The 22,062-nt window shown below is 66.8% G+C and overlaps 5 protein-coding genes across 5 annotated transcripts; 4 read left to right on the top strand and 1 right to left on the bottom strand.

Moving 5' to 3' along the window:
• The first annotated feature begins 659 nt into the window (after nucleotides 1-659).
• Nucleotides 660-3,614, top strand: ARF3 (ADP ribosylation factor 3). The gene is made up of 5 exons (XM_048327607.1): nucleotides 660-767; nucleotides 1,579-1,758; nucleotides 1,869-1,979; nucleotides 2,064-2,188; nucleotides 2,610-3,614. Exons 2-5 carry the CDS (start codon nucleotides 1,611-1,613, stop codon nucleotides 2,769-2,771), a joined length of 546 nt encoding a protein of 181 aa, XP_048183564.1. The 5' UTR covers nucleotides 660-767; nucleotides 1,579-1,610; the 3' UTR covers nucleotides 2,772-3,614.
• A 1,578-nt stretch (nucleotides 3,615-5,192) lies between these two features.
• On the top strand, nucleotides 5,193-7,197 carry FKBP11 (FKBP prolyl isomerase 11). Its single transcript, XM_048327604.1, has 6 exons — nucleotides 5,193-5,354; nucleotides 5,836-5,901; nucleotides 6,520-6,607; nucleotides 6,699-6,732; nucleotides 6,823-6,893; nucleotides 6,964-7,197. The coding sequence occupies exons 1-6, from the start codon at nucleotides 5,238-5,240 to the stop codon at nucleotides 7,179-7,181; spliced, it is 594 nt and encodes a 197-aa protein (XP_048183561.1). The 5' UTR covers nucleotides 5,193-5,237; the 3' UTR covers nucleotides 7,182-7,197.
• Nucleotides 7,198-7,382: 185 nt separating this feature from the next.
• CCDC65 (coiled-coil domain containing 65) lies at nucleotides 7,383-10,695 on the bottom strand. Its single transcript, XM_048327541.1, has 9 exons — nucleotides 10,624-10,695; nucleotides 10,012-10,139; nucleotides 9,644-9,811; nucleotides 9,402-9,571; nucleotides 9,117-9,255; nucleotides 8,842-9,039; nucleotides 8,195-8,413; nucleotides 7,953-8,105; nucleotides 7,383-7,833 (listed from the first exon to the last, which is right to left on the bottom strand). Exons 2-9 carry the CDS (start codon nucleotides 10,135-10,137, stop codon nucleotides 7,609-7,611), a joined length of 1,398 nt encoding a protein of 465 aa, XP_048183498.1. The 5' UTR covers nucleotides 10,138-10,139; nucleotides 10,624-10,695; the 3' UTR covers nucleotides 7,383-7,608.
• Nucleotides 10,696-10,901: 206 nt separating this feature from the next.
• RND1 (Rho family GTPase 1) lies at nucleotides 10,902-15,183 on the top strand. Its single transcript, XM_048327594.1, has 5 exons — nucleotides 10,902-11,062; nucleotides 11,143-11,230; nucleotides 13,128-13,237; nucleotides 13,859-13,993; nucleotides 14,338-15,183. The coding sequence occupies exons 1-5, from the start codon at nucleotides 10,943-10,945 to the stop codon at nucleotides 14,581-14,583; spliced, it is 699 nt and encodes a 232-aa protein (XP_048183551.1). The 5' UTR covers nucleotides 10,902-10,942; the 3' UTR covers nucleotides 14,584-15,183.
• Nucleotides 15,184-15,678: 495 nt separating this feature from the next.
• Nucleotides 15,679-22,030, top strand: DDX23 (DEAD-box helicase 23). The gene is given in 18 exon segments (XM_048327481.1): nucleotides 15,679-15,780; nucleotides 16,221-16,423; nucleotides 16,529-16,627; nucleotides 16,740-16,836; nucleotides 16,915-16,980; nucleotides 17,524-17,662; nucleotides 17,742-17,875; nucleotides 17,947-18,059; nucleotides 18,144-18,287; nucleotides 18,583-18,766; nucleotides 18,768-18,809; nucleotides 18,914-19,059; nucleotides 19,263-19,440; nucleotides 19,523-19,765; nucleotides 20,457-20,608; nucleotides 20,717-20,825; nucleotides 20,916-21,090; nucleotides 21,452-22,030. Coding segments are annotated over 17 exon segments (2,448 nt in total). The 5' UTR covers nucleotides 15,679-15,780; the 3' UTR covers nucleotides 21,676-22,030.
• Nucleotides 22,031-22,062: the final 32 nt, after the last annotated feature.

A 22,062-nucleotide genomic window follows, 5' to 3' on the forward strand; every position in this document is an offset into this window, starting at 1 on the left:
AACCGTTCCCGCAGCCGTCGGGGCGGCCGGTGCTGCCCGGTGCCCCTGGGGTGGCCGCCGGTACCTGCCTGTAGGCGGGGGGCATCCGTGGCACCGAGCAGGGACAGACAGACGGACAACGTGGGACAGACGGACGTGGGAAGCACCTGGGGGTCCCCCGCGCCCGGTCCCGGCCCCTACCCTGCGAGCACCGGGACGGTGCGGGGGTGCTCAGCCTGTTCCCCCGTGATGGTGTTGGGGTCCCCGCCCCCCATGAAGCACAGGACCCCCCCCCCCCCCCGGTCGGGACTCTGCCTCCCGGTGCTCATAGAGGGGGGGAAGATCCAGGACCCCCCTCTCCCCACATCCCCATCCCGCCTCGCCGGTGCAGCTCCCCTTTGGACAAGGCTCTGACCCCCCGGTGCGGGTCCCGGTGCCCCCAGGAACGGGCTCATGGCCGGGGGGGGGGGGGGGGGGGGACACACACACACGGGGACTCCCCCTCACAGCGTCCCCCCCCCGCACTGCTGCAGCCGTTGCCATGGTAACGCCTCGTGGCTCTCGCGATTGCGCCCCCCGCTCCCCCCCCACCCCGCCGCTCCCCGCGCGCGCCCCCGGTCCCCGAGGGGGGGGGGGGGGGTGCGGGAAGCGGTGCGGGGCGGCGGGGTGGGGGGGGGGGGGGGGTACCGGGTGCTCTCGCGAGATCGGCGCGATCGGGGCCTCCGCTTCCGGCGGCTGGAGCGGTGCAGAGTCAGCGGCGGCGGGGGCGGCACCGGCACCGGCACCAGGTGCGGGGGGCCGCACCGCTCGGGGATGCGGGGCGCGGGCATCGCCGTGGGGGCTGTGGGGGTACACGGGGGGGGTCGGCACCGGACCGGCGCGGGGGGGGGGGGGGGGGCTGCAACGCGTGCCGGGGTGCCCGGTGCGGCGGGGGCGCGGAGCCCCGGGGGGTAGGGGGTCGCACCGGGGGCGGGGGGGAGATGCGGTGCGGCGCGGCGGGCGGGGGCGGGGGGCAATGCGCAAGGGGGGGGCGGCGCAGTGCGGGGTGGAGAGGCGGTGATTTGGGGGCGCGCTGCGATGGGGGGAGTGGTAAAGGGGGGGTAGCGGTGAATTCGGGGGTCCCGGGGGCGCGGGGGCTGCACACGCTGGGGGGGAAGGGGCGCGCTGCGGTGCGGGGGGGGGCGATGGGGGCCTCCCCCTCTGGCGAGGCTGCGGTGATGGGAGGGGGTCGTGCAGAGGCCGGGGGTGCAGAGGAGGGGCCGGGTCCGGGGGGGCTCTGCTCCCCTCGAGGAGGGCGGCAGCCCTGCCTCAGTTTCCCCCAGTGCAGCGCCCTGGGCTGTCCTTTTGCAGGGTACAGCGGGGGGGCCTCAGGATCCTTGTCTTTGCAGCCCCCCCATATCGAGCTGCACACGGGGACACCCCCATGCAGTGCGTGGCCCCCTCCCCAGCCCCTTGCCTGGGGTCCCCCAAGCCCTGCATCCCCCCAGGACATGAGGATCCCTGATCCCCGCAGCCCCCCCCCTCCAAGCACAGAGGACCCCTTCAGCCCCACCCCTGCAGATTTCAGGGCCTCCCCCAGCCTGCCCCATGCCCCCGCAGGATCCGGCCTCGGAGCCAGCGCCGCCGTCACCATGGGCAACATCTTCGGGAACCTGCTGAAGAGCCTGATTGGGAAGAAGGAGATGCGGATCCTGATGGTGGGGCTGGACGCTGCTGGGAAGACCACCATCCTCTACAAGCTCAAACTGGGGGAGATCGTCACCACCATCCCCACCATCGGTGGGTGGGGTTGGGGGGGCACCGAGCAGAGACCGCTCCCCATCAGGGCTCCTTTGAAGGAGCTCGCGGCTCCCCGTGCCTCAGTTTCCCTCCGCTGTCGCTCCCCGCAGGGTTCAACGTGGAGACGGTGGAGTACAAGAACATCAGCTTCACCGTGTGGGATGTGGGTGGGCAGGACAAGATCCGGCCCCTCTGGAGGCATTACTTCCAAAACACCCAGGGTAGGTGTCTCAGGGGATGCAGTGGGGGGACTTGGGGAGCGGGGTGACTGCAGAGACCCCGTCAGTGCCCGCTGCTCTCCCCAGGGCTGATCTTTGTGGTGGACAGCAACGACCGGGAGCGGGTGAACGAGGCGCGGGAGGAGCTGATGCGGATGCTGGCGGAGGATGAGCTGCGGGACGCCGTCCTCCTCGTCTTCGCCAACAAGCAGGTGGGTCTGGGGGTGGGGAGGGCCCTGGGGTGGGACTGAGACTGTCCCCAGGGTGTCAGGGCAGGTGTCCTGTGGTAGGACCTCCTGTGCCTGTGGCATCAAGGCTGGTGTCAAAGCGACTGTGTGGCAGAGCCACGGCCATCCCTGTGGCATCAGGGATGGTGCTGGCCCCCAGGGCCACTCCCATGGCACCAGGGCTGGTCTTTAACGCCCTGTGGCCATCCCTGTGGTGTCAGAGCCGGTGTCTCACATCCCCATGGCAGATTCCTGCCCCTTCCTGTAGCATCAGGGCTCACGACGGTCCCCTGTGACAGAGTTGTGCCCACCCCCATGGCATCAGGGCTGGTGCCAGCCCCCATGGAGGGGTCGTATCCGTTGCTGCAGCGTCGGGCCCCTGTGTGACCTCCCTTGTCTGCTCCAGGACCTGCCCAATGCCATGAACGCAGCAGAGATCACGGACAAGCTGGGGCTGCACTCCCTGCGCCACCGTAACTGGTACATCCAGGCCACCTGTGCCACCAGCGGGGACGGGCTCTACGAGGGCCTCGACTGGCTCGCCAATCAGCTCAAGAACAAGAAGTGAGGGGGGGTCCCCTTGTGCCCCCCCGGTCCCCCTGGGCCGCGCCAGGGCCCCCCCCCGGCCGCCCCCTCCCTGCCCTGGTTGGGTTTTGCTTTCTTCTGGCACCGGTTGCTGTGGGGTTTTTCGCCTTTTTTGGGGTCCCCCTGGTTCCCCTCGGATCTCGTGTGTGCGTGCGTGGAATTAGAGCTCTATATAACGCCCAGGGGGGCAGGGGCAGAGCCCTGGGAGGGTGGGATGGGGGCTGGGGGGGGGGCCACCTTGGCACTGCCCTGCCAGGGGGGGCCAGAGACACCCCGTCCCCATGCATGTCCCTGCACCCCTCGCCTTCCTCTGGACCAAATGTGGGGGCAGCAGGGCCATGGGGGGGGATTTGGGACTATACACTTCCCCCTCCCTCCCAGCACCCCCTCCCGGCCCCGTGTGCCCCCCCGGGCATCCCACACGTCCCCGGCCCCCCCATGTCACTTCGAGGCAGGTCTCCTCCCCGCAGCGTGACCCCCGTGGAGGGGGGAGCATGGGGCCGCCAGGACTCCTGGGGTCCCCTTGGCCATGCCCCCACCCCTCCTCTCCCTGGCCGCCTGCCTCCCCCCATCATGCCAGCATAGTGATTGTATGTCCCTGCCCTTCACGGACGGACGGTGTCCCCCCCACCCCGTACTGTGCCCCCCCCTCCCCGCCCCCAGCACCGTATTTATACCCCCGGTCTGTGCTTGGTGTGATGTGTCGCTGCGGCTCTGCCCTGTCCAGGGACGTGTGTTCTCACCCCTACCCCCCCAGCCCCCTGCGCCTGAGACGGTGGGTGACCTCCCCTGACCCCCCCCTTGGATATTAAACATGTTTTATGTAGCGCTGCCCCTCGTCTCTTCTTCCGCAGCCCCCCCAGCGTGGGGGTCCTGCAGAGGGGACAGTGATGGACAGCCCCGGACTGGCTTTAATTAGAAAGAGCTTAACGGGCCAGGGGGGGTGAGGTGGGGCTGGCAGGGGGTGAGGAGGGGCCCCCCCCCTTCCCAGGCTCATCTTTAGGGGAATATTGGATGAAATGGTAAATCCCATTAGCGCTAATCCCAGCTGGGGCGTGGGGACGGTGCCAGTGCTGGGATGGGCGCGAGTGGAACTTGGCCCCCCCGTGCCACCCCTACCCCATGTCACCCCCCCGCACGGGTTAAGGGGGACTGAGTCGCATTTGGGGCCAGCACTGCCATCCCATCTCCGTGTCCCCTCTGGACTGGTGGCTGGGGAGCTGTTGGTGTTGGTGACACCAGGGGGCTGTGCTGGGGGTGTCCAGGGCTCCCTGGTGGGTGGGAGCTGCAGAGGGCCTGGAATGGGGGTGACCAGAGCTCGCTGGTGGGCTGGGGGCTGTGGAGATGACGTGAGGGAGCTCCAGTGCAGGTGACCGGGGCTCTGGGAGCTGCATCGGGGGGCTGCAGCGTGGATGACCGGGAGTCCCCAGTGGGTGGGAGCAGCGGAGCCGGCACTGACGCGTTCCCACCGGCTGGACCGATGACTTTGTGTGGCGAGGGCTGACCCGGCGCCCCTAATCCCATTAGGGCCCCGGGCCCAGCCGCCAGCCCGGCTTCCCCACCTCTCGGCAACCGAGGCTGGTATGTGGGTGCGCCGGTGGGGCCGGCGTGCCGATGCCGTCGTCCGGGAGCTGCACCCGGCGTCAACGTCGTCACCATCCCGGAGCTGCACCGGGGCCGGTGACACCAGGGCCGGCAGTGAGGCCATCCCCGCTGACACGGAGCGAGATCCAGGCTGCCACCATGTGCCGGTGTGACCCCGCCAGACCGGGGGCATTCCGTGTGTTTCCAGCTCTGCCCTAGAGGCTGGGTATCCCCGGGCACAGGGACGGGGACTCTGGGGTAGGTTCCGTCCCACCGGGCTCCAGCCGGCCAGCGGCCCCCCCGTCTGGGCTCGGGGCTCGGCTTCTCTTGTCCTGCACAGCCGGGGCTGGAAGAGCCGCTGAAGTGCCAGGAGAAGGAACGACCTGCACCCGCGGGGTGCTGGAGAAGGGTTCTGCACCCGGGGAGGGGTCCCGGGCCCCGGTGGGTGCCGGTTTCCCCGGGCTGTGCTGCCGCCTGCTGGCACCGGCGGCGCCAGGACACCGGGGGCTGCATCCAACCGGTGCCTGGGCGGGGGTCCCCCGGCCCGGACCCCCGCCCAGACCCTCCGTCTTGATCCCCACTCTGGCCCTCACCTGGAGCCCCCGCTCGGTGCGGGCCGAAGCCGCCGGGACGGTGCCCGGGCAGGACCGGACCCAGGTGCCGGCCGGGCTGGGTCCCCACGCGGGGCACCGGGCACCGATGCAGCGGCCAGTCCCGAGAATCCTTCTGTCCCCCAACTCCGCTGGGGCCCGGAGCAGCTGCGGGTGCCCGTCCCGGGGCCGGTCTCGGTGTGGGGGCGGGCCCGGGGGCGGGGCACGAAGTGGGGGGCGGTCCCGGTCCCCGTTCCTCCGCCGCCAGCCCGGCCATGCCGTTCCGCGCCGCGCTTCTGTTCTTGGCACTGCTGCTGTCGCCGCCGCCGCTCTCCCGCGCCGCCGAGAGCGAAACCGAAACCGGCGCTCGGGAGCTGCGGCTGGAGACGATCGTGAGCCCGGGGGGGACGGGGGAACCGGGGCTGCGCGGAAGACACCGGGCACCGGGGACCCACGCGGCCCCTTGGGCAGAGAGCTGAGACCGGGGCGGGACCGGCGGGGAGCGGCGGGAGCGGCGGGACACGGGGCACCGGCGGGATGGTGTTGCTCGGGGGGCACCGGGGAGCCCGGCCTGGGCACGGGATGGGGGACGAGGCACCGGAAAGACCGGGCTGCGGCGGTGGGAGGGGGGAGCCACGGGGCACCGGGAGAACCCGGCTGCGATAGGGGGGGGGGGGGCACCGGGAGAACCGGGCTGCGATGGTGGGGCACCGGGAGGACCGGGCTGTGGCGGAGGAACGCGGCGCACCGAGGACGGGGGCCCGAATGAGAGTTCGGCTCTCGGAGCGCTCGGGGGACCCGTGGGCACGGGGGGTGCGTGGACCCCGAGGCGAGGGGGCCCCGGCCCGGCTCCCCGTGACCTCCCCGTTGCAGGTGCCCCCCCCCGAGGGCTGCACGGAGCTGTCGGCGCCGGGGGACACGGTGCACATCCACTACACGGTGCGGGCGGGCGGCGGGAGGAACACGTCAGCACTGCGCTCCGGCGGGAGGGGCGGGGGCACCGGCACCGGCACCGGCGGGGGGGCCTCGGCCGGCACCGGGGCGGCACCGGGGCGGTACCGGGGGTGGTACCGGGGTGGGCAATGGGGCGGTACCGGGGTGGGCAATGGGATGGTACCGTGGTGGAACTGGGGTGAACGTAGGGGTGGCACTGGGGTGGGCATGAGGACGGCACTGGGCTGGACAAGGGGACGGTGACAAGGTGGCACTGAGACTGGTATGGGGACAGCCCCAGGATGGGCTCTGGGTGGTACCTGGAGTGCCACAGGGATGGCACTGGGGCTGGCATGGGATGACCCCAGTATGGGCATGGCTGGCGCTGGATCAGCCCGAGGATTACCTTGGGATGGCCCTGGGCACTGGGAGGGGTGGGGATGTCCCAGAGTGACACGGAGTGTGCCGGGACTGGGATCAGCACAGGGATGGCACAGGGGGGCCACAGGGACTGGGATCAGCACAGGGATCAGCATCAGAGCAGCACTGGGAACACGCTGGCATCCACATAGAGAAAAGTGCCAGGGGTGACCGCAGCAGTGACTGTGGCCGTGTCCCCCACAGGGCAGCCTGGAGGATGGCCGGATCATCGACTCCTCACTGAGCCGGGACCCCCTGCAGGTGGAGCTGGGCAAGCACCAAGTCATTCCTGGTGAGTGAGGGGCTCATGGGGAGCGGGGTTGGGGGGGGTAACCGGGGTAACCCCGACCAGCCCCACTCACCCCCACCCCACTCTGTTACAGGTCTGGAGCAGAGTCTGCTGGACATGTGTGTGGGGTAAGTGCAGATGGGGGACCCGGGGATGGGCAGTGTCCCCCCCGAGTGTCCCCGCCATGATTTGTGGCACCAACGCTCTCGCTGTGGCAGGGAGAAGCGCAGAGCCATCATCCCCCCTCACTTAGCCTATGGCAAGCGGGGCTCTCCTCCCACCATCCCAGGTGAGCACAGCCCTCAGGGTCCCCGTGGGGTCTCTGTGGGGTCCCCGCTCAGGCTGTGCCCCCCTTGCAGGTGACGCGGTGCTGCGGTTCGAGGTGGAGCTGGTGAGGTTGTCCCGGGCCAGTTACTGGCAGAAGGTGGTGAACGAGGTGCTGCCGCTGCTGTGCCTGGGGCTGGTGCCGGCACTGCTGGGGCTCATCGGGTTCCACCTGTACCGCAAGGCCAGCAGCCCCAAGGTCTCCAAGAAAAAGCAGAAGGAGGAGAAGAGGAACAAAGCCAAAAAGAAATAAAAACTTCCTCTCGGCATCTACGGCTGCTCCGTGGCTGCTCTTCCTGGGACAGTGATGGGGACAGAGCAGTGGGAAGGGGCTGAGCACCTGTCAGCTCCCCACCTGCTCCAGGGCCTTGAGGGGTCCTGTCAGACCTGAGCGGGAGGTGACAGACACTCCCCCTGCCCCTGCTCAATGAATCCCAGAAATAAGACCCTGGAGCACATTTTCAGGCAGTTTTGCTCTTTTAAGGCATTTCCAGGCAGTTGCAGTCCCCGGTGGCCCCAAGCACCGGACAGGTCTCTGGTCTGCCAGGCAGCTTCAGCTGGAACTGGTGCAGCCAGGAATGGAGCCAGGAATGGGGTCCAGGTGGTTGACCCCTCCCCAGAGGCTCTTGGGGTACGCCATGCCCAATGTCCCTGTGCGTGGCTCCTCCCCTAAGTGGGGTTCATTTCTGGGGACACGGCTTTTGCTTGGTGGTGAGGAGGGGTGGGGGGTCTCTGGGCACCTTCTGGCTGAGCGCAGCCCCCGCCAGGTACTGCTGGAGCAGCTCACGCAGGTGCCGGTTCCTGTTTGCCAGCGCTGCCCGCGCCCGCTCCAGCGCCTTCTCCTCCAGCTTCACCTTGTTGAACCGCTGCCAGAACCGCTCCAGCCCCACGTAGTCCTGCATGGCCTGGGGGGGAGGCAGCGGGGGGAGTTTGGAGTCTCCAGCCTGCCCAAGCACCAGCTGGGTGATTCCCAGGGCCGAATCACAACCCTCGTTCCCTGAGAAGCGCGGCGGTGCCTCCTCACCCGTGCCAGCGGCTCACTGGGGGACGCCGCCAGGATCCTGCGGACATCCTGCTGCTCCCACTCGGCCAGCGAGGAGGGGTAGAAAGGCAGCACCTTCTCCTCCTCTGTCTCCAGCCTGCGGCACATCTCAGCCAGGCGCAGGATGCGCTGGGCCTGGTGGGGGGATGCCGGGAAGGGCAGGTGGGAAGGGATAGCAGGACACTGGGCACAGGGACATCCCCGCTCAGCGCTGCCCAACTCACCTTCTCCACCACCTGCTGCAGCGCTTTGAGGGTGGCACTGCACTGGCAGGTGAGCGTGACCAGGTGGGCGTGAGCCGTGGTCCCGGCCTGGCTGATCGCAGCCCGGAGCTTCTGGAGCTTCTGGACGGCGTGGTCCTTCTCCTCCTGTATGCGCTGGTTCTGCTCCTCGCTCTCCTGCAGGTGAGCCGCGATCTGGCTCCTAGTGGCTGTAATCGTGTCCTGGTGAAACAGCAGGTTGGATATTGGGGAAAAATTCTTCTTGGAAAGGGTGGCCCAGCATTGGAATGGGCTGTTCAGGGCAGTGGTGGAGGCACCGTCCCTGGAAGTGTTCAAAAAACACGTAGATGGGGCACCTGGGGACACGGTTTAGTGGTGGCCTTGGCAGCGCTGAGAGAACGGTTGGACTTGATGGTCTTAGAGACTTTTCCAACCTCAATAATTCCATGATTCCATGGCTCAGGCGCTGCTCCATGAGCCCTTTGGGGGCCCCTGCTTAGCCCAGCCTGTTGTCACCCCTTTGCCAGTGCTGGGTTGGACTTGATGGTCTCAGAGGCTTTTCCAAACTCAACAATTCCATGATCCCATGGAAAATGAGCGGGGAACGTGGGTGACCCCACTCCCACAACCACCCAGCGCCCTGCCAAAACCTGGAGCTTCTGCAGCTTCTTCGCCTGCACATCGATCTCCCAGGAGCTCTTCACACACTTCTTCTTCAGCTCCTCGAACTCCACCTTCCTCTTCTCTGTGGCCTCGGTGTAGCTCCTCCGGGCCTTCTGGATCTGCTCCCACAGCCCCTCCAGCCTGGCGACGAGCTGCAGCCGGCTGTACTGCTGCTCCTGCCAGCACTGGGGACACACAGGTTACACCCCCAAACCTCCCTTGCCAGCCCCAAAAGCCCCTCGATGCTCCCTTGGGCCCCTGCCTTGTTTTTGATGTCATCCTGGGCGCTCTGGAAGTTCAGCATGGCCTCGTGGTCACTCCTGGCGTGATCCTGCTCTGTGGCCAGAGCCATGTCCTGTAGGCAGCACCTTTCCCAGTCTTGCTGCTCCAGAATGGTCTTTCTGTGGGGACACACAGCAGGGCAAAGGGGTTTCCTCAGAGATGCTGCAGGGATCCCACTGGGGCCAGGAGAGGCTCAACTCCACCCCAGGAGAGCCCACGGGTGCCACTGCTGCCCCATTCCTCTTCTCCCCATAAAATTCCACACCTCTCAGCCTCAAACTCGGCCTTCAGGGCGCCCACCTGGGCACTAAACCCCTCCTCCAGGTAGCCCAGGCGGCAGCGCTGGAGCTGCAGCAGTTGGTCCGTGAGGTGCAGGTGACTGCGCAGGGCTCGGTTCTGCTGCTCCTCCGCTTCTTCCAGCTCCCTGACCAGCGCCTGTGGAGTTTTTTTGGGGGGGGTCATGTGTGTTCCTTGGCACCCCCCCTGCCCTGCCAGCCCCGCAGCCACCTCAATGACACCGTCCTTGCAGTCCATGACCCGCGTGAAGGTCTGGCTGAGGATCTCGATGTCCTGGCGCAGCTCTTGGTCCTTGGTCTTGCGCTGCGCCAAGCGCCAGAGCGTGCAGACCTTGTGGAGACCCCACATGCTGCTCTGCTCCTCCCGGGATAACTTGACCTGTGGAGGGCCCCGTGGGAAGTGGGAAAGGGGCAGGAGTGGGGTTGGGGGTGTCTCTGGTACCAGGGGGTCCAGCAGAACAGGGGCAGCTCCAGCCCTGGTGGGGATGATTGGGGGCATTTGCTGGGGAAAGGTGGTTTGGGGACTCAGGGGGGTGGGGCTTGGAGGCCATCAGGGGAGGCTGCAGTGGGGTCCCAGACCTGCAGGAAGCGAGCGAGCAGTTCCTGCTTGGCTTTGGCCGCTTCCTCCTCAGCCAGCGCTTGCTTCTGCAGCAGCAGCAGCTCGGTCTCGGCTGCATTGGGGGCTGTGGAATGCGGCCCCGCCATGGCTGGAGAAAGGGACACAGCGGGAGGGGTCGGGGGGTGCCCGGGGTCTGCGTGGTGGCCCCTCCACGGCGCCCATCAAGGCCCGTTCCCCCTGCCCACCCCCATCTCCCGCTCCAGCCCCCCCGCACCACGGGGCACCCCCAGACCCCGTCACCTCCTGCCCACCCCCATCTCCCTCCCCGGGCTCCCCCAGCCCCTTCTCCCCTTGCTCACCCCTAACACCCCCTCCAGAACCCTCTCCACTTGGGACAATCCCCATACCCCATCTCCCCTTCCAGTGCCCCCCAGACCTATTTCCCATCTCCCTCCCCGGGCCTCCCCTCAAGGCCCATTTCCCGCTGCCCACCGCCAACTCCAGAGCCCTTCCAGCCTCACCTCCTCTCCCTCCCCAGCCCCTCCGGCACCCACCGCCCCCCTGCCCACCCCCATCCCCCTCTCCAGGGGTCTCCCTCCCCTCCTTTGGGGTCCCGGCCCCAGCCCCGGTACCGGCCCCGCTCCCGCGTCCCCGCGGTCTCCCAGCAACGGCCGCCGCCGCTCGGGGGCGGGGCCTGCGCGGCACTTCCGCCCTGACCTGCACGGGCGCCCTCTGGCGGGCAGCAGCGCGCTCGCACCCCCACGGGGCGGGTCCCGCCAGTTCTGCCTCTCCGCTATTGGCCGGCGGTCCGGGATTCCCCGCGCTGATTGGCCAGCGGGCGCCGCCGTGGGCGGGCCCTGGAGCCGGCGGGGTATATAAGGGCGTCTGCGGCGGCGGGGCGCAGGGCGGTGGGTGGGTGAGAGTCGGGGGGGCTCGGTGCGCGCCACCGCCATGCGGGAGCGAAGGCCGGCACCGGCCGCTCCGGCCCGGTGCAAGCTGGTGCTGGTGGGCGACGTGCAGTGCGGCAAGACTGCCATGCTGCAGGTGCTGGCCAAGGATTGCTACCCCGAGGTGAGCCCAGACCGGCACCGGGAATCGGCAGCGGGCACCGGCAACGGGACCGGGCGCTGACGCTCTCAGTGCTATTGCAGACGTACGTGCCCACCGTGTTTGAGAACTACACGGCTTGTCTGGCCAGCGAGGAGCAGCGGGTGGAACTGAGCCTCTGGGACACCTCCGGTACCGGGGGGAGACACGCGCGGCGCACGTTCGGGGGGCTGGCGGGGGTTCTGGTGCCGGTGGAGTGGGGCGGGGGCAGCCCCGGCTCCGGAGGGGGTGATTGGGTTGTTTGCAGGGGAAGGTGGTTTGGGGATTCGGGGGCTGGCAGGGTTGGGGTTGGGAGGCTGCAGCGAGCGGGGGGTCGCCGCAGTGGGGTGCTTTGGCGTCCCGGGGGTGTTCGGGGGACCTGCAGCGCTGGGGGGGAGGGGCGTTGGTGGCCACAGTGGCGTCTCGGTGGTGTTTTGGGAAGCCGGGGGTGTTTTGTGGTCCCTGCGGGGGCGGGCGGGAGCTTGGTGGCCGCCCTGGGGGGGCTTCAGGTCTAGGGTCATATCCCCGGGTCTGGGGGGCGCAGCTACTCCCCAGGGACCGACCTCACGGTGGGAGGTACGGACACACCGGGGGGGGGTTACAGAGGGCTGAACCCCTTCCTTTGCGGGGATCCCCACACCGTTGCCCCCCTCCGGGTGGGGTCCAGGGTGCTCCCTGCGCCCTGCCTGTGAATTGGGAGGATTATGGGAGATCCCGGTGTTGCTCTTCCCTGGTCACCCCGAAGAGTTGGGGGGGTCGGGGCAGCCCTGCCCGGTGCTGCAGTGTCCCCCCCGGCGGGGGGGTCCCCGCCGGTCCCCGGTTGCCATGGCGATGCGCTGGCGCAGCCTCTTTGCTATTCTGTGCACGGAGCGTCTGGGCTGCGAAACCCCTCCGAGGCCTTTGGGGGGTCGGGGGGGGTGGGTGGAGAGGATGGACATCCCGGAAACCCCCCCCCTCACCCCACTGACCCCCTCCCTCACCCCCCCGCGCCGCCTCCCCCGCAGTCCCGGGTGCGGTGCTGGCGGCTCCGTGTCCCCGAGGACCCCGAGGGGGTGGCAGGGTGTCCAACCCCCTCCTCCGGCTGCCCCCTCCCCTCGACACCCCTCGGTACTGCCGGGGCTCCCCAAAATGAGGGGCGGGGGGGGGGGGTTGTTACATAAACACCGCGGGATCCATTTCCCGCTGCCTCGTGAAGGCGCGATGCGACGTTAATGGGCTGCGGGCACGGAGGTGGCGTTTTGGGGGGGTTCCAGAGCTGTGGCCCTCACCCCGGCAGGAGGGGGGCTCTGTACCTTTTGGGGGGCTCTAGAGCTGTGTGTCCGCCTGTCCCTCTTACGAGGCTGTGTCTTTTTTGAGGGGCTCTAGAGCTCGGTGCACCCACGTTGGGTAGGAGCAGGGGTTGTCGCTTTTGAGAGGGTCTCGATCTGTGTGTCCCCCTGTCCCTTTTGAGGTGCTGCGTCTGTTTTAGAGGGCTCTAGAGCTCTGTTCCCCTGTCCCTTTTGGGGTTCTCTGGAACTGTGAACCCCCCATGCTGGGCAGGAGGGGGGCTGTGTCTGTTTTTGTGGGCTCTGTCTTTTTTGGGGGGCTCCAAGGCAGTGCACCCAACCCCAGGCAGGAGGTGGCTCTGTGTCTTTTGGGGGGACTGTGCCCCTGTGTCCTTTTTGGGGTTCTCTAGAGCTCCACCACCCTGGGCAGGAGGGGAGCTGTGTCTCTTTTAGGGGCTGTGTCTGTTTTGGGGCGCTCTAGAGCTGTGTGACCCCCACATCTGGCAGGAGCGGGGTCTGTATCTGGTTTGGGGGTTCCTTGTCCCTTTTGAGGGGTTCAAGAGTTGTTTGCCCCCCGGGCCTTTTGGGGGGGTCTAGACCTATGTCCCCCACTCCAGGCAGGAATGGGGCTGTGTCTGTTTTGGGGGGCCCTGTCCCTTTTAGGGGGGGCTCTAGAGCTGTGCCCCCACCCCGGGCAGGATGGGGGGCTGTGTCCCTTTGCCAGACCCCCTTTCTCGTGTCCCTGGGGTGGGGGGGCTGAGCGGTGACACCCCCTTTTCCCCCAGGCTCTCCCTACTATGACAACGTGCGTCCCCTCTGCTACAGCGACTCGGACGCCGTCCTGCTCTGCTTCGACATCAGCCGCCCCGAGACCCTCGACAGCGCAGCCAAGAAGGTGGGGAGGGGGCTCAGTCCCCAGGACAGTGTCCCCGTAGCGTTTAGGGGGCTCAAGGATGCGGGGACACCGACCCAGGGGGGTCCCTGTGAGGTTTGGGGGACTCACAGACACAGGGACGCTGACCCTGCAGGGTTTGGGGGCTCAGAGATTGGGGACACCAACCCAGGGGGGTGCCTGTGAGCTTTGGGGGATCTGAGGACACAAAGAGAACGACTCAGAGGAGTCCCCGTGGGGTTTGGGAGGGGCCCTGCAGGGTTTGGAGAGTACAGGGATGTTGTCCTCAGAGGTCTCTATGGGGTTTGGGGGCTCAGGGATGCAGGGACACTGTCCAGGGAGGATTTCTGTGAGGTTTGGGGAGCACAGGGACACTGACCTGGGGAATCCCTTCAGGGTTTTGGGGGTTCAGGGCTGTCAGGACACTGACCTGGGGAGTCCCTGTGGGGTTTGTGGTTCCTGTGGGGTTTGGGGGGTGCAGGGACATGGGGATACAGATCCACGGGGGTCTCTGTGGGGTCTGGGGTGTGCTGGGATACAGGGACGCCAACCCTCTGGGGTGACGTGGAGAGGGTTTTGGGGTCCCCTGTCCCTGAGAACAGCTCCGTACCCCTCACCCCTCAGTGGAAGACAGAAATCCTGGATTATTGCCCCAACACACGGGTGCTGCTCATTGGGTGCAAGACGGACCTTCGGACGGACCTGAGCACCCTCCTGGAGCTCTCGCACCAGAAACAGGCGCCCATCTCCTACGAGCAGGTTGGGGGGGCCCTGGGGTGGGGTTGGGCACCTGCTGCTCTGACTTGGGGGTGGGTTTGGGGTGGTCGTGGGAGGGTGGATTTGGGGTGGTCTCGGTGTTTGCAGGGGGGTGGGTTTGGGGTGTCCCGGTGGTCTGATGTTGGGGTGGGTTTGGGGGAATCACAGGGGGGTGGATTCGGGGGTCCCAGTGGCTGCAGATGGGTGGGTTTGGTGGGGTCCTAGTGGTCTGATGTGGGGTGGGTTTGGGGGAAATCCTGGTGTTTGCAGAGGGTGGGTTTGGAGGGGTCCCAGTGCTTGCAGGGGGCTGAGTTTGGGGTGTCCATCTGATGCGGGGCTGGTTCCAGGGCTGTGCGGCCGCCAGGCAGTTGGGAGCCGAGGGATACCTGGAATGCTCAGCCTTCACCTCGGAAAAGAGCGTCCACAGCATCTTCCGGACAGTGTCCGGCATCTGTCTCAGCAAAGCCCCCCCGCAGCCGCCCCGCAGCCCCCCCCGCAGCCTCTCCAAGAGACTCCTGCACCTCCCCAGCCGCTCCGAGCTCATCTCCTCCACCTTCAAGAAGGAAAAAGCAAAAAGCTGCTCCGTCATGTGAAGGGGGGACGGGAATGACCCCACACTCACACACCGTCTGACCCCCCCCCAAGCCCCCAGAATGGGGTGGGGGGGCTGGACAGGGCCCTGGAGCCCCCCCCCAAAGGAAGATGGGGGGGCTGCTGCCCTCCCCTCGCACCATTGCCCTGCCAGCCCCCCAGCCTGGGGGGCTGCCCCCATGGGAGGGGGGGGGCCTGGGGGGTGTCTTCACCTGGTCCCCAACCCTGAGGGAGTCCCTGGGGGGTTTGGGGCGCACAGGACCCTGGGGACATCAACCCACGGGGACCCCTGTGGGGTTTGGGGTGCCCAGACCCTCAGGAACATCAACGCAAGGGGGTCACTGTGGGGTTTGGGGGACACAGGGACGCTGTCCTGGGGATCCCTGTGGGGTTTGGGGTGCACATCATGGGGCTCATCCATGGACTCATCCTGTTTTCTCCCCCTTTACCCCATCCCTCATCTGCTGCTTGGCCCTGGGGGACCCTGGTGGGTGGGGGAGGGGGGCTCTTTTATGGACTATCTTGGGGGGGTGTCTCTGTTCCATGTCAGTGTTATTAAAAAGCTTATTTATTATCAGAAATATAACACCTACCTATGTGCAGCCCTGCCTGGCCCTGTGTTTTGGTGTCATCGGTGATGGTGACACTTACGTGGGGCTGTGCTTTCACCCCTGGGTGCTGGTGCTGAAGGCAAAATCCCTGGGGTGGGGGATTTGGGGGGTGCCAAAAGGGACCCCCCACCTCTTCTGCTGCCCCCCGACTCTGCCTGGGTCCCCCTATCATGTAAATGGGGATGCAGTGGGGGTTTGAGGCTCCTGCAGGAGCAGATCTGGGGGGTCCCTGGAGAGTTTGGGGTGCACAGGGCTGTGGGGACACGGCCCCAGGGGCCTCATTTGGGTACGCAGGAGGTCCCTGCGGGATGCGGGGGGCTCAGGGACGCGGGGACACCGTCCCGCAGGACTCATTGCAGTGGGGGGGGGGGGGGGGGAGCTGCGGCGCGGCGGAAGGATCACGGGGCGCGGCGGTGCTGCGGCCGCGCAGGGGCGCTGAGAACGCGTGAGGGATGCTGGGAGTTGTAGTCCAACGACGCGGGGGCTGCCGGGAGCTGTAGTCCCGTGCCGTCCCGGCGTGCCCTGCGGCCCCGGCAGACATGGCGGCGGCGGCGGCGGAGCGGCGGCGCTGAACCCGGGGCTGCGGCGGTGAGCGGGGAGCGGCGGGAGCGGAGCGAGGGGCACTGCCGGCACCCCCGGGGGACCTCCTCGGCGTCCAGGGCCTGGAGGGCCCTGGGGCCGCGGCACCGGCACCGGGCAGAGCTGGTCGCCAGGGGCAGGGCCTGGAGCGCCGTTGCGCCGCGTACCCCGGGCCTCCCGGAACCCTTTCGGTGTCCCCCAGGGCTCCCCACTCCCTCCTGAGGGTCCCTCTGCGCTCTCCCCGGGTTCCCCAGCTCTCCCTGCTTCTTTTTGGCGTCTCTCTGTTCTCTCCCCGGGTCCTTCATCGTCTCCCGGCGCCTTTTTGGGGTTCCTCTGTGGCTCTCCTGGGTCTCCACTGTGCCTGAGTGCCCTCCCTGGGTCCCCCTCCCAGCCCTCCGTGTTCCCTCCTGGGGTCCCTCTGCACCCCCTGAGCCCCCTGGTGTCCACAGATGGCCGGAGAAGTGACGGACAAGAAGGATCGGGATGCATCCCCGGTGAAGAAGGAGAGGAAACGTTCCCGCTCCCCCGACCGGGAGAGGGAGCGGGACCGGGACCGCAAGGGTTCCCCAGCCAAGGACAGAAAGCGACACCGATCCCGGGACCGGAGGCGGAGCCGCTCGCGCTCCCGGTCCCGCTCCAAGTCCGCAGAGAGGTGAGGAGGGCCCAGGACTCCCTGGGTTTTTGGGAAGAGCTTTGACAGTCCCACGGAGGGCGAGTGGGCGTTCTGGGGTCACACTGTGATCCTCCCGACCCGCAGGGATCGGCGGCACAAGGAGCGGGACCGTGACCGCAGCAAGAAGGAGCGGGACAGGGACAAGGATGGGCACCAGCGGGAAAAGGACCGGAAGCGATCCAGGTGGATCCTGTCGCTTTTTTGAGGGGTTCCTGCTGTCTCCTAAACCCTCTGGAGGTTGGGGAGCCCCCAGGGCTGTGTCTGGTGGCTGATTCTGAGCTGTTTTCCTTGGAAGTTTGTCCCCGGGCAGGGGGAAGGACTCAAAGTCTCGGAAGGATCGGGATGCACGGAAAGCAGAGGAAGAAGAGGAGAATGCCCTGAAGAAGGAGAAGGTGAGGAGGGGGAGTGGGAGTGGCTCCAGGGGGATCCAGGTCCCTGGGAGTGGTGCTGACATCTGGCCCCACTTCCAGGCACAGCCGCTGTCCTTGGAGGAGCTGCTGGCAAAGAAGAAGGCAGAAGAGGAGGCAGAAGCCAAGGTGGGAGCAGGAACAGGAGCCTCTTCCCTCTGCTGGGGGTGTAGATGTTTTGGAGGGACACCGCAGGGGGAACCCTGGGAGGGAACAGGGAGGGATGAGGAACTTGGGGATACAGAGGGACCTCAGAAGGAAGCAGGGAGTGCCAGGGAGGGATCATGGGATGGAGCAGGGAGGTCTGGGGGACTTGGGAGGGCACATGGGAGGCTGTGGAGACACAGAAAGGAGAGGGGAGGCCTGGTGGACCCTCAGGAGGGAGCAGAAGGACCTTGGGAGGGAACGGGGAAGGCTGAGGGGTCCGGTGAGGGACACAGAGGGACCCCAGGAGGAAAAGAAGGACGGAGCTGGGGAACATGGGGAGGGAGCAGAGAGACCCCTGGGAGGGAGTGGAGAAGTCTGGGGGATCCAGGGAGGGAGAGGAGGAACCCAGGAGGGAGAGGGGAGGCCTGGGGGACCCTGGGAAGGAGCAGAGAAGGCTGAGGGGACCCACAGCAGCACAGGGCTGGCAGCCAGGCCCAGTGTGACGCTGCATCTCTCCCATCCCAGCCCAAGTTCCTGTCCAAGGCGGAGCGGGAGGCCGAGGCCCTGCGGCGGCGGCAGCAGGAGGTGGAGGAGCGGCAGCGGCTGCTGGAGGAGGAGAGGAAGAAGAGGAAGCAGTTCCAGGAGATGGGCAGGAAGATGCTGGGTAAGGGGTCATCCCTGGAGCCCCCCCCCACAACCCTCGGGGTGAGGGCTGGCTCTGAGCCCCTTCCCCTGCTCCCCAGAAGACCCCCAGGAGCGCGAGCGCCGCGAGCGCCGCGAACGCATGGAGAGGGAGACCAACGGCACCGAGGACGAGGAGGGCAGGCAGAAGATCCGGGAGGAGAAGGATAAGAGCAAAGAGCTCCACGCCATCAAGGTGGGGCTGGGGGCTGCTCTGGGGGGGCCAGGGGGAGGATGGGGGGTCCCGCTGAGCCTGGGGTCCTGCAGGAGCGGTACCTGGGGGGGGTGAAGAAGCGCCGGCGCACGCGGCACCTCAACGACCGCAAGTTTGTGTTCGAGTGGGATGCATCGGAGGACACATCCATCGACTACAATCCCCTGTAAGTGCCCCTGGGGCTGGGGGTGTCCCTGCGGGGTGCAAGGCAGCCCTCAGCACTGCTCCTGATGCTCCCACCCTGCTCCAGGTACAAGGAGAGGCACCAGGTGCAGCTGCTGGGCCGCGGCTTCATCGCCGGCATCGACCTGAAGCAACAGAAACGGGAGCAGTCGCGGTTCTACGGGGACCTGATGGAGAAGAGGCGGACGCTGGAGGAGAAGGAGCAGGAGGAGTGAGGTTTTGGGGAAGCTGGGAGGGTGCTGAGGGATGTGCGGGGTGCTGGCTGGCTTGGCTTGGCTGGGATGTGGAGCTGGGCTGCAGCAGGTCCTGCAGGAAGTTGGCAGAAGAGTTCTGGAGGTGCAGGGCAAGCCCTATGCCCTTTCTCTTTTGTCTTCCTCATCTCCTTCCTCACTCCCTTTTGTCATCTTTTTCCTCACTCTGCCCTCATCCCCCTTTCCCCCATTCCCTTTTCCCTTATCCTCCTTTCCCTCTCCCCTTTTCCCAATCCCTTCCCTCCCTCCGGCCAGGGCACGGCTGCGGAAGCTGCGGAAGAAGGAGGCCAAGCAGCGCTGGGATGACCGGCACTGGTCCCAGAAGAAGCTGGACGAGATGACGGACAGGGACTGGCGCATCTTCCGCGAGGATTACAGCATCACCACCAAGGGGGGCAAGATCCCAAATCCCATCCGCTCCTGGAAGGACTCCTCCCTGCCCCCCCCACATCCTGGAGGTCATTGACAAGTGTGGATACAAGGTGGGCACGGAGAGGGGGGGCTGGGGAGGGGGAAAATGGGGTTATCAGGAGTTCAGAGAGGGGGAAGAGGAGAAGTTCTGCTCCCAACCTGCTCCCTCTGGCAGGAGCCGACCCCGATCCAGCGCCAGGCCATCCCCATCGGGCTGCAGAACCGGGACATCATCGGCGTGGCCGAGACCGGCAGCGGCAAGACGGCGGCGTTCCTGATCCCGCTGCTCGTGTGGATCACCACCCTGCCCAAAATCGACCGGTGCGGGGCAGGGATGCTGCCTGTGGCACGGGGTGACACTGCAGAGGGGTCAGGAAAGGGTGGCACCGTGAAGGTGACAGGGTGGGGTGACAGGGTGACACTGCCGAGGGATTGAGGCAAGGTTACAGGGTGACACGGTGGAGGGGAGGGGGTGAGGCTGGAGGGCAGCGTGGGTGACCCAACAATGTCCCGCCATGCTGCAGCATCGAGGAGTCAGACCAGGGGCCCTACGCCATCATCCTGGCTCCCACCCGTGAGCTGGCCCAGCAGATTGAGGAGGAAACCATCAAATTTGGGAAACCCCTGGGCATCCGCACCGTGGCCGTGATCGGCGGCATCTCCCGCGAGGACCAGGGCTTCCGCCTGCGCATGGGCTGCGAGGTGAGCGGGGCGGGTTTGGGGGGTCCCAGGGGGGTGGCTCAGCCCCGGGCTGCTCCCACCAACCCCCCCTGTCCCCCCCCAGATCGTCATCGCCACGCCAGGCCGGCTCATCGACGTGCTGGAGAACCGGTACCTGGTGCTGAGCCGCTGCACCTACGTGGTGCTGGACGAGGCCGACCGCATGATCGACATGGGCTTCGAGCCCGACGTGCAGAAGATCCTGGAGCACATGCCCGTCACCAACCAGAAACCCGACACCGACGAGGCCGAGGACCCCGAGAAGATGTTGGCCAACTTCGAGTCTGGGAAGCACAAGTACAGACAGGTGGGTGTGCACGAGGGGTTGAGGAACATCCCACAGTGAGGTAGGAATGACTCTGATGGGGCAGGAATGTCCCCCCCAGTGAGCAGGAACATCCCCCAGTGAAGTCAGAACCACCCAGTGGGGCAGGAGTGTCCTTCCATGGAGCAGGAACATCCCTCAATGAAGTAGGAACGGCCCCGGTGGGGCAGGGAGGGGGTCTGTGGGGCTGGGAGGGGATCCATGGGGTGGGGAGGGGCAATTTGGGCTTTTGGGGAAGGGGTTGAGGGAATGGGAGTCACATTCCTGCTCTGTGGAGGGACATTCCTGCCCCACAGTGGATGTTCCTGCCCCATGAGGGGTCATTCCTGCCCCACAAAGGGACATTTTTGCCTCGTGGGGGGCATTTCTGCCCCATGAGGGACAATCCTGCCCAGCATGGAGATGTCACTGCTCCATGGGGAATGTTCCTGTTCCATGGGGGAGCATTCCTACCCTGCTGGGGTCATTCCTACCTCATTGGGGGTTGCTTCTGCTCCATGGAGGGGTCATTCCTGCCCCACTGGGGTCATTCCTGCTTCACTGGGGGATGTGCCTGCTCCGTGGGGGGATGTTCCTGCCCCACCGGGGTCATTCCTTCTTCATTGGGGGAACATTCCCACCTCGCTGGGGGACGTTCCCACCTCACGGGACGTCCCTGCCCCGTTCCTTGCAGACCGTCATGTTCACGGCCACCATGCCGCCGGCGGTGGAGCGCCTGGCCCGCAGTTACCTGCGGCGCCCGGCCGTGGTCTACATCGGCTCTGCCGGCAAACCCCACGAGAGGGTGGAACAGAAAGTTTTCCTCATGTCCGAGTCGGAGAAGAGGTGGGGAGCATGGGGTTTGGGGGTGGCCTGGGGGTTGGAGGGTGACAGGGACTCTGCAGGGTGCTTCAGCTTCTCTTTGCCCAACTGTCTCTTCCTTCTCCTCTACAGGAAGAAGCTCTTGGCCATCCTGGAGCAGGGCTTCGACCCGCCCATCATCATCTTTGTCAACCAGAAGAAGGGCTGCGATGTGCTGGCCAAATCCCTGGAGAAGATGGGGGTGAGTCTGGGCTGGGGGGGTCACCCTGAGCCCTGTCCCCCTCATCCCCACGTGGGGACTCCCCGATGTTGACCCCCCCTGTTCCTACAGTACAACGCCTGCACCCTGCACGGCGGCAAGGGCCAGGAGCAGCGGGAGTTCGCCCTCTCCAACCTGAAGGCCGGGGCCAAGGACATCCTGGTGGCCACGGACGTGGCCGGACGTGGCATCGACATCCACGATGTCTCTATGGTGGTCAACTACGACATGGCCAAGAACATCGAGGGTGAGGCTGGGGGGGCCTGGGGGGGTGCCCAGCCCTGGTGCTGCCTGTGTCGGGGGGTTGGGGGAAGGTTCCTGGCATTGGTTCTGGGGGTGGGGGATGCCCAGCCCCAGTGCTGCCACACCCAGGGGGCTGTGGGGGTGCCCAGCCCTGGTACTGGGAGTGCTGGGGGTGTCTGGTCCTGGTACTGGGAGCACTGTAGATGCCCAGCCCTAGTACTGGGAGCGTGTGGGGTGCCCAGCATCAGTGCTGCCACACCCAGGGGGCTGTGGGGTGCCTGGCCCTGCTATTGGGAGTGCAGGGGGGGTGCAGGGAGTGTCTGGCCCTGGCGCTGCCCACACTGAACCCTTCGTGCCCCCTCCAGATTACATCCACCGCATCGGGCGGACAGGCCGAGCGGGGAAGAGCGGTGTGGCCATCACCTTCCTCACCAAGGAGGACTCCACGGTGTTCTACGACCTCAAACAGGCAATCCTGGAGAGCCCCGTGTCCTCCTGCCCCCCCGAGCTGGCCAACCACCCCGATGCCCAGCACAAGCCTGGCACCATCCTCACCAAGAAGCGGCGGGAGGAGACCATCTTCGCCTGAGGCCTCGCTGGCCCTTCCTCGTCACCTCTCCAGGGACAACAGGACCAGCAAGGCTGCCAGGACTGCTCTGGCCGTTCTTTTCCCAGCTCCTTGCGCAACCAGGACTGCCCACAAGCAGAGACTGGGGCTGGGATTATCCCAAATATCCCCCCTGCTCTCCCAGTCCCCCTCCCCACTTTCCCCATGGAGCGGAGGAGCTGCCGGAGGCTGTTTGGGGGCCAGTTCCTCCCTGCTGCCAGGGCGGGGCTGGATTTTGGGCTGTCCTGGGAACTGTCTGCACCTCATCCTTCGGGTTTTTTGGGGTTTTTTTGTAGCTGAAGCTCCAGGCTGCAGGAATAAACCGGCAGCGGCGTTACCGGCGGCACCTCCTCGTCCTCTCCCTTCCCT

This window comes from Corvus hawaiiensis, chromosome 24 (genome assembly GCF_020740725.1).
Source record: "Corvus hawaiiensis isolate bCorHaw1 chromosome 24, bCorHaw1.pri.cur, whole genome shotgun sequence".
NCBI classification, from domain to species: domain Eukaryota; kingdom Metazoa; phylum Chordata; class Aves; order Passeriformes; family Corvidae; genus Corvus; species Corvus hawaiiensis.

What these genes read in the sequence shown, in the direction of transcription:
- FKBP11 (XM_048327604.1), top strand. Translation starts at nt 5,238, where the DNA reads ATGCCGTTCCGCGCCGCGCTTCTGTTCTTGGCACTGCTGCTGTCGCCG. An exon ending in CGGTGCACATCCACTACACG is followed by an intron (nt 5,902 to 6,519) that starts GTGCGGGCGGGC and finishes TGTCCCCCACAG; the next exon opens with GGCAGCCTGGAGGATGGCCG. An exon ending in CTGCTGGACATGTGTGTGGG is followed by an intron (nt 6,733 to 6,822) that starts GTAAGTGCAGAT and finishes TCGCTGTGGCAG; the next exon opens with GGAGAAGCGCAGAGCCATCA.
- ARF3 (XM_048327607.1), top strand. Translation starts at nt 1,611, where the DNA reads ATGGGCAACATCTTCGGGAACCTGCTGAAGAGCCTGATTGGGAAGAAG. An exon ending in CACCACCATCCCCACCATCG is followed by an intron (nt 1,759 to 1,868) that starts GTGGGTGGGGTT and finishes CGCTCCCCGCAG; the next exon opens with GGTTCAACGTGGAGACGGTG. An exon ending in TCGTCTTCGCCAACAAGCAG is followed by an intron (nt 2,189 to 2,609) that starts GTGGGTCTGGGG and finishes TGTCTGCTCCAG; the next exon opens with GACCTGCCCAATGCCATGAA.
- CCDC65 (XM_048327541.1), bottom strand. Translation starts at nt 10,137, where the DNA reads ATGGCGGGGCCGCATTCCACAGCCCCCAATGCAGCCGAGACCGAGCTG. An exon ending in GCAAGGACGGTGTCATTGAG is followed by an intron (nt 9,572 to 9,643) that starts GTGGCTGCGGGG and finishes AAAACTCCACAG; the next exon opens with GCGCTGGTCAGGGAGCTGGA. An exon ending in GCCGAGTTTGAGGCTGAGAG is followed by an intron (nt 9,256 to 9,401) that starts GTGTGGAATTTT and finishes GTGTCCCCACAG; the next exon opens with AAAGACCATTCTGGAGCAGC.
- RND1 (XM_048327594.1), top strand. Translation starts at nt 10,943, where the DNA reads ATGCGGGAGCGAAGGCCGGCACCGGCCGCTCCGGCCCGGTGCAAGCTG. An exon ending in CCAAGGATTGCTACCCCGAG is followed by an intron (nt 11,063 to 11,142) that starts GTGAGCCCAGAC and finishes GTGCTATTGCAG; the next exon opens with ACGTACGTGCCCACCGTGTT. An exon ending in CGCCCATCTCCTACGAGCAG is followed by an intron (nt 13,994 to 14,337) that starts GTTGGGGGGGCC and finishes GGCTGGTTCCAG; the next exon opens with GGCTGTGCGGCCGCCAGGCA.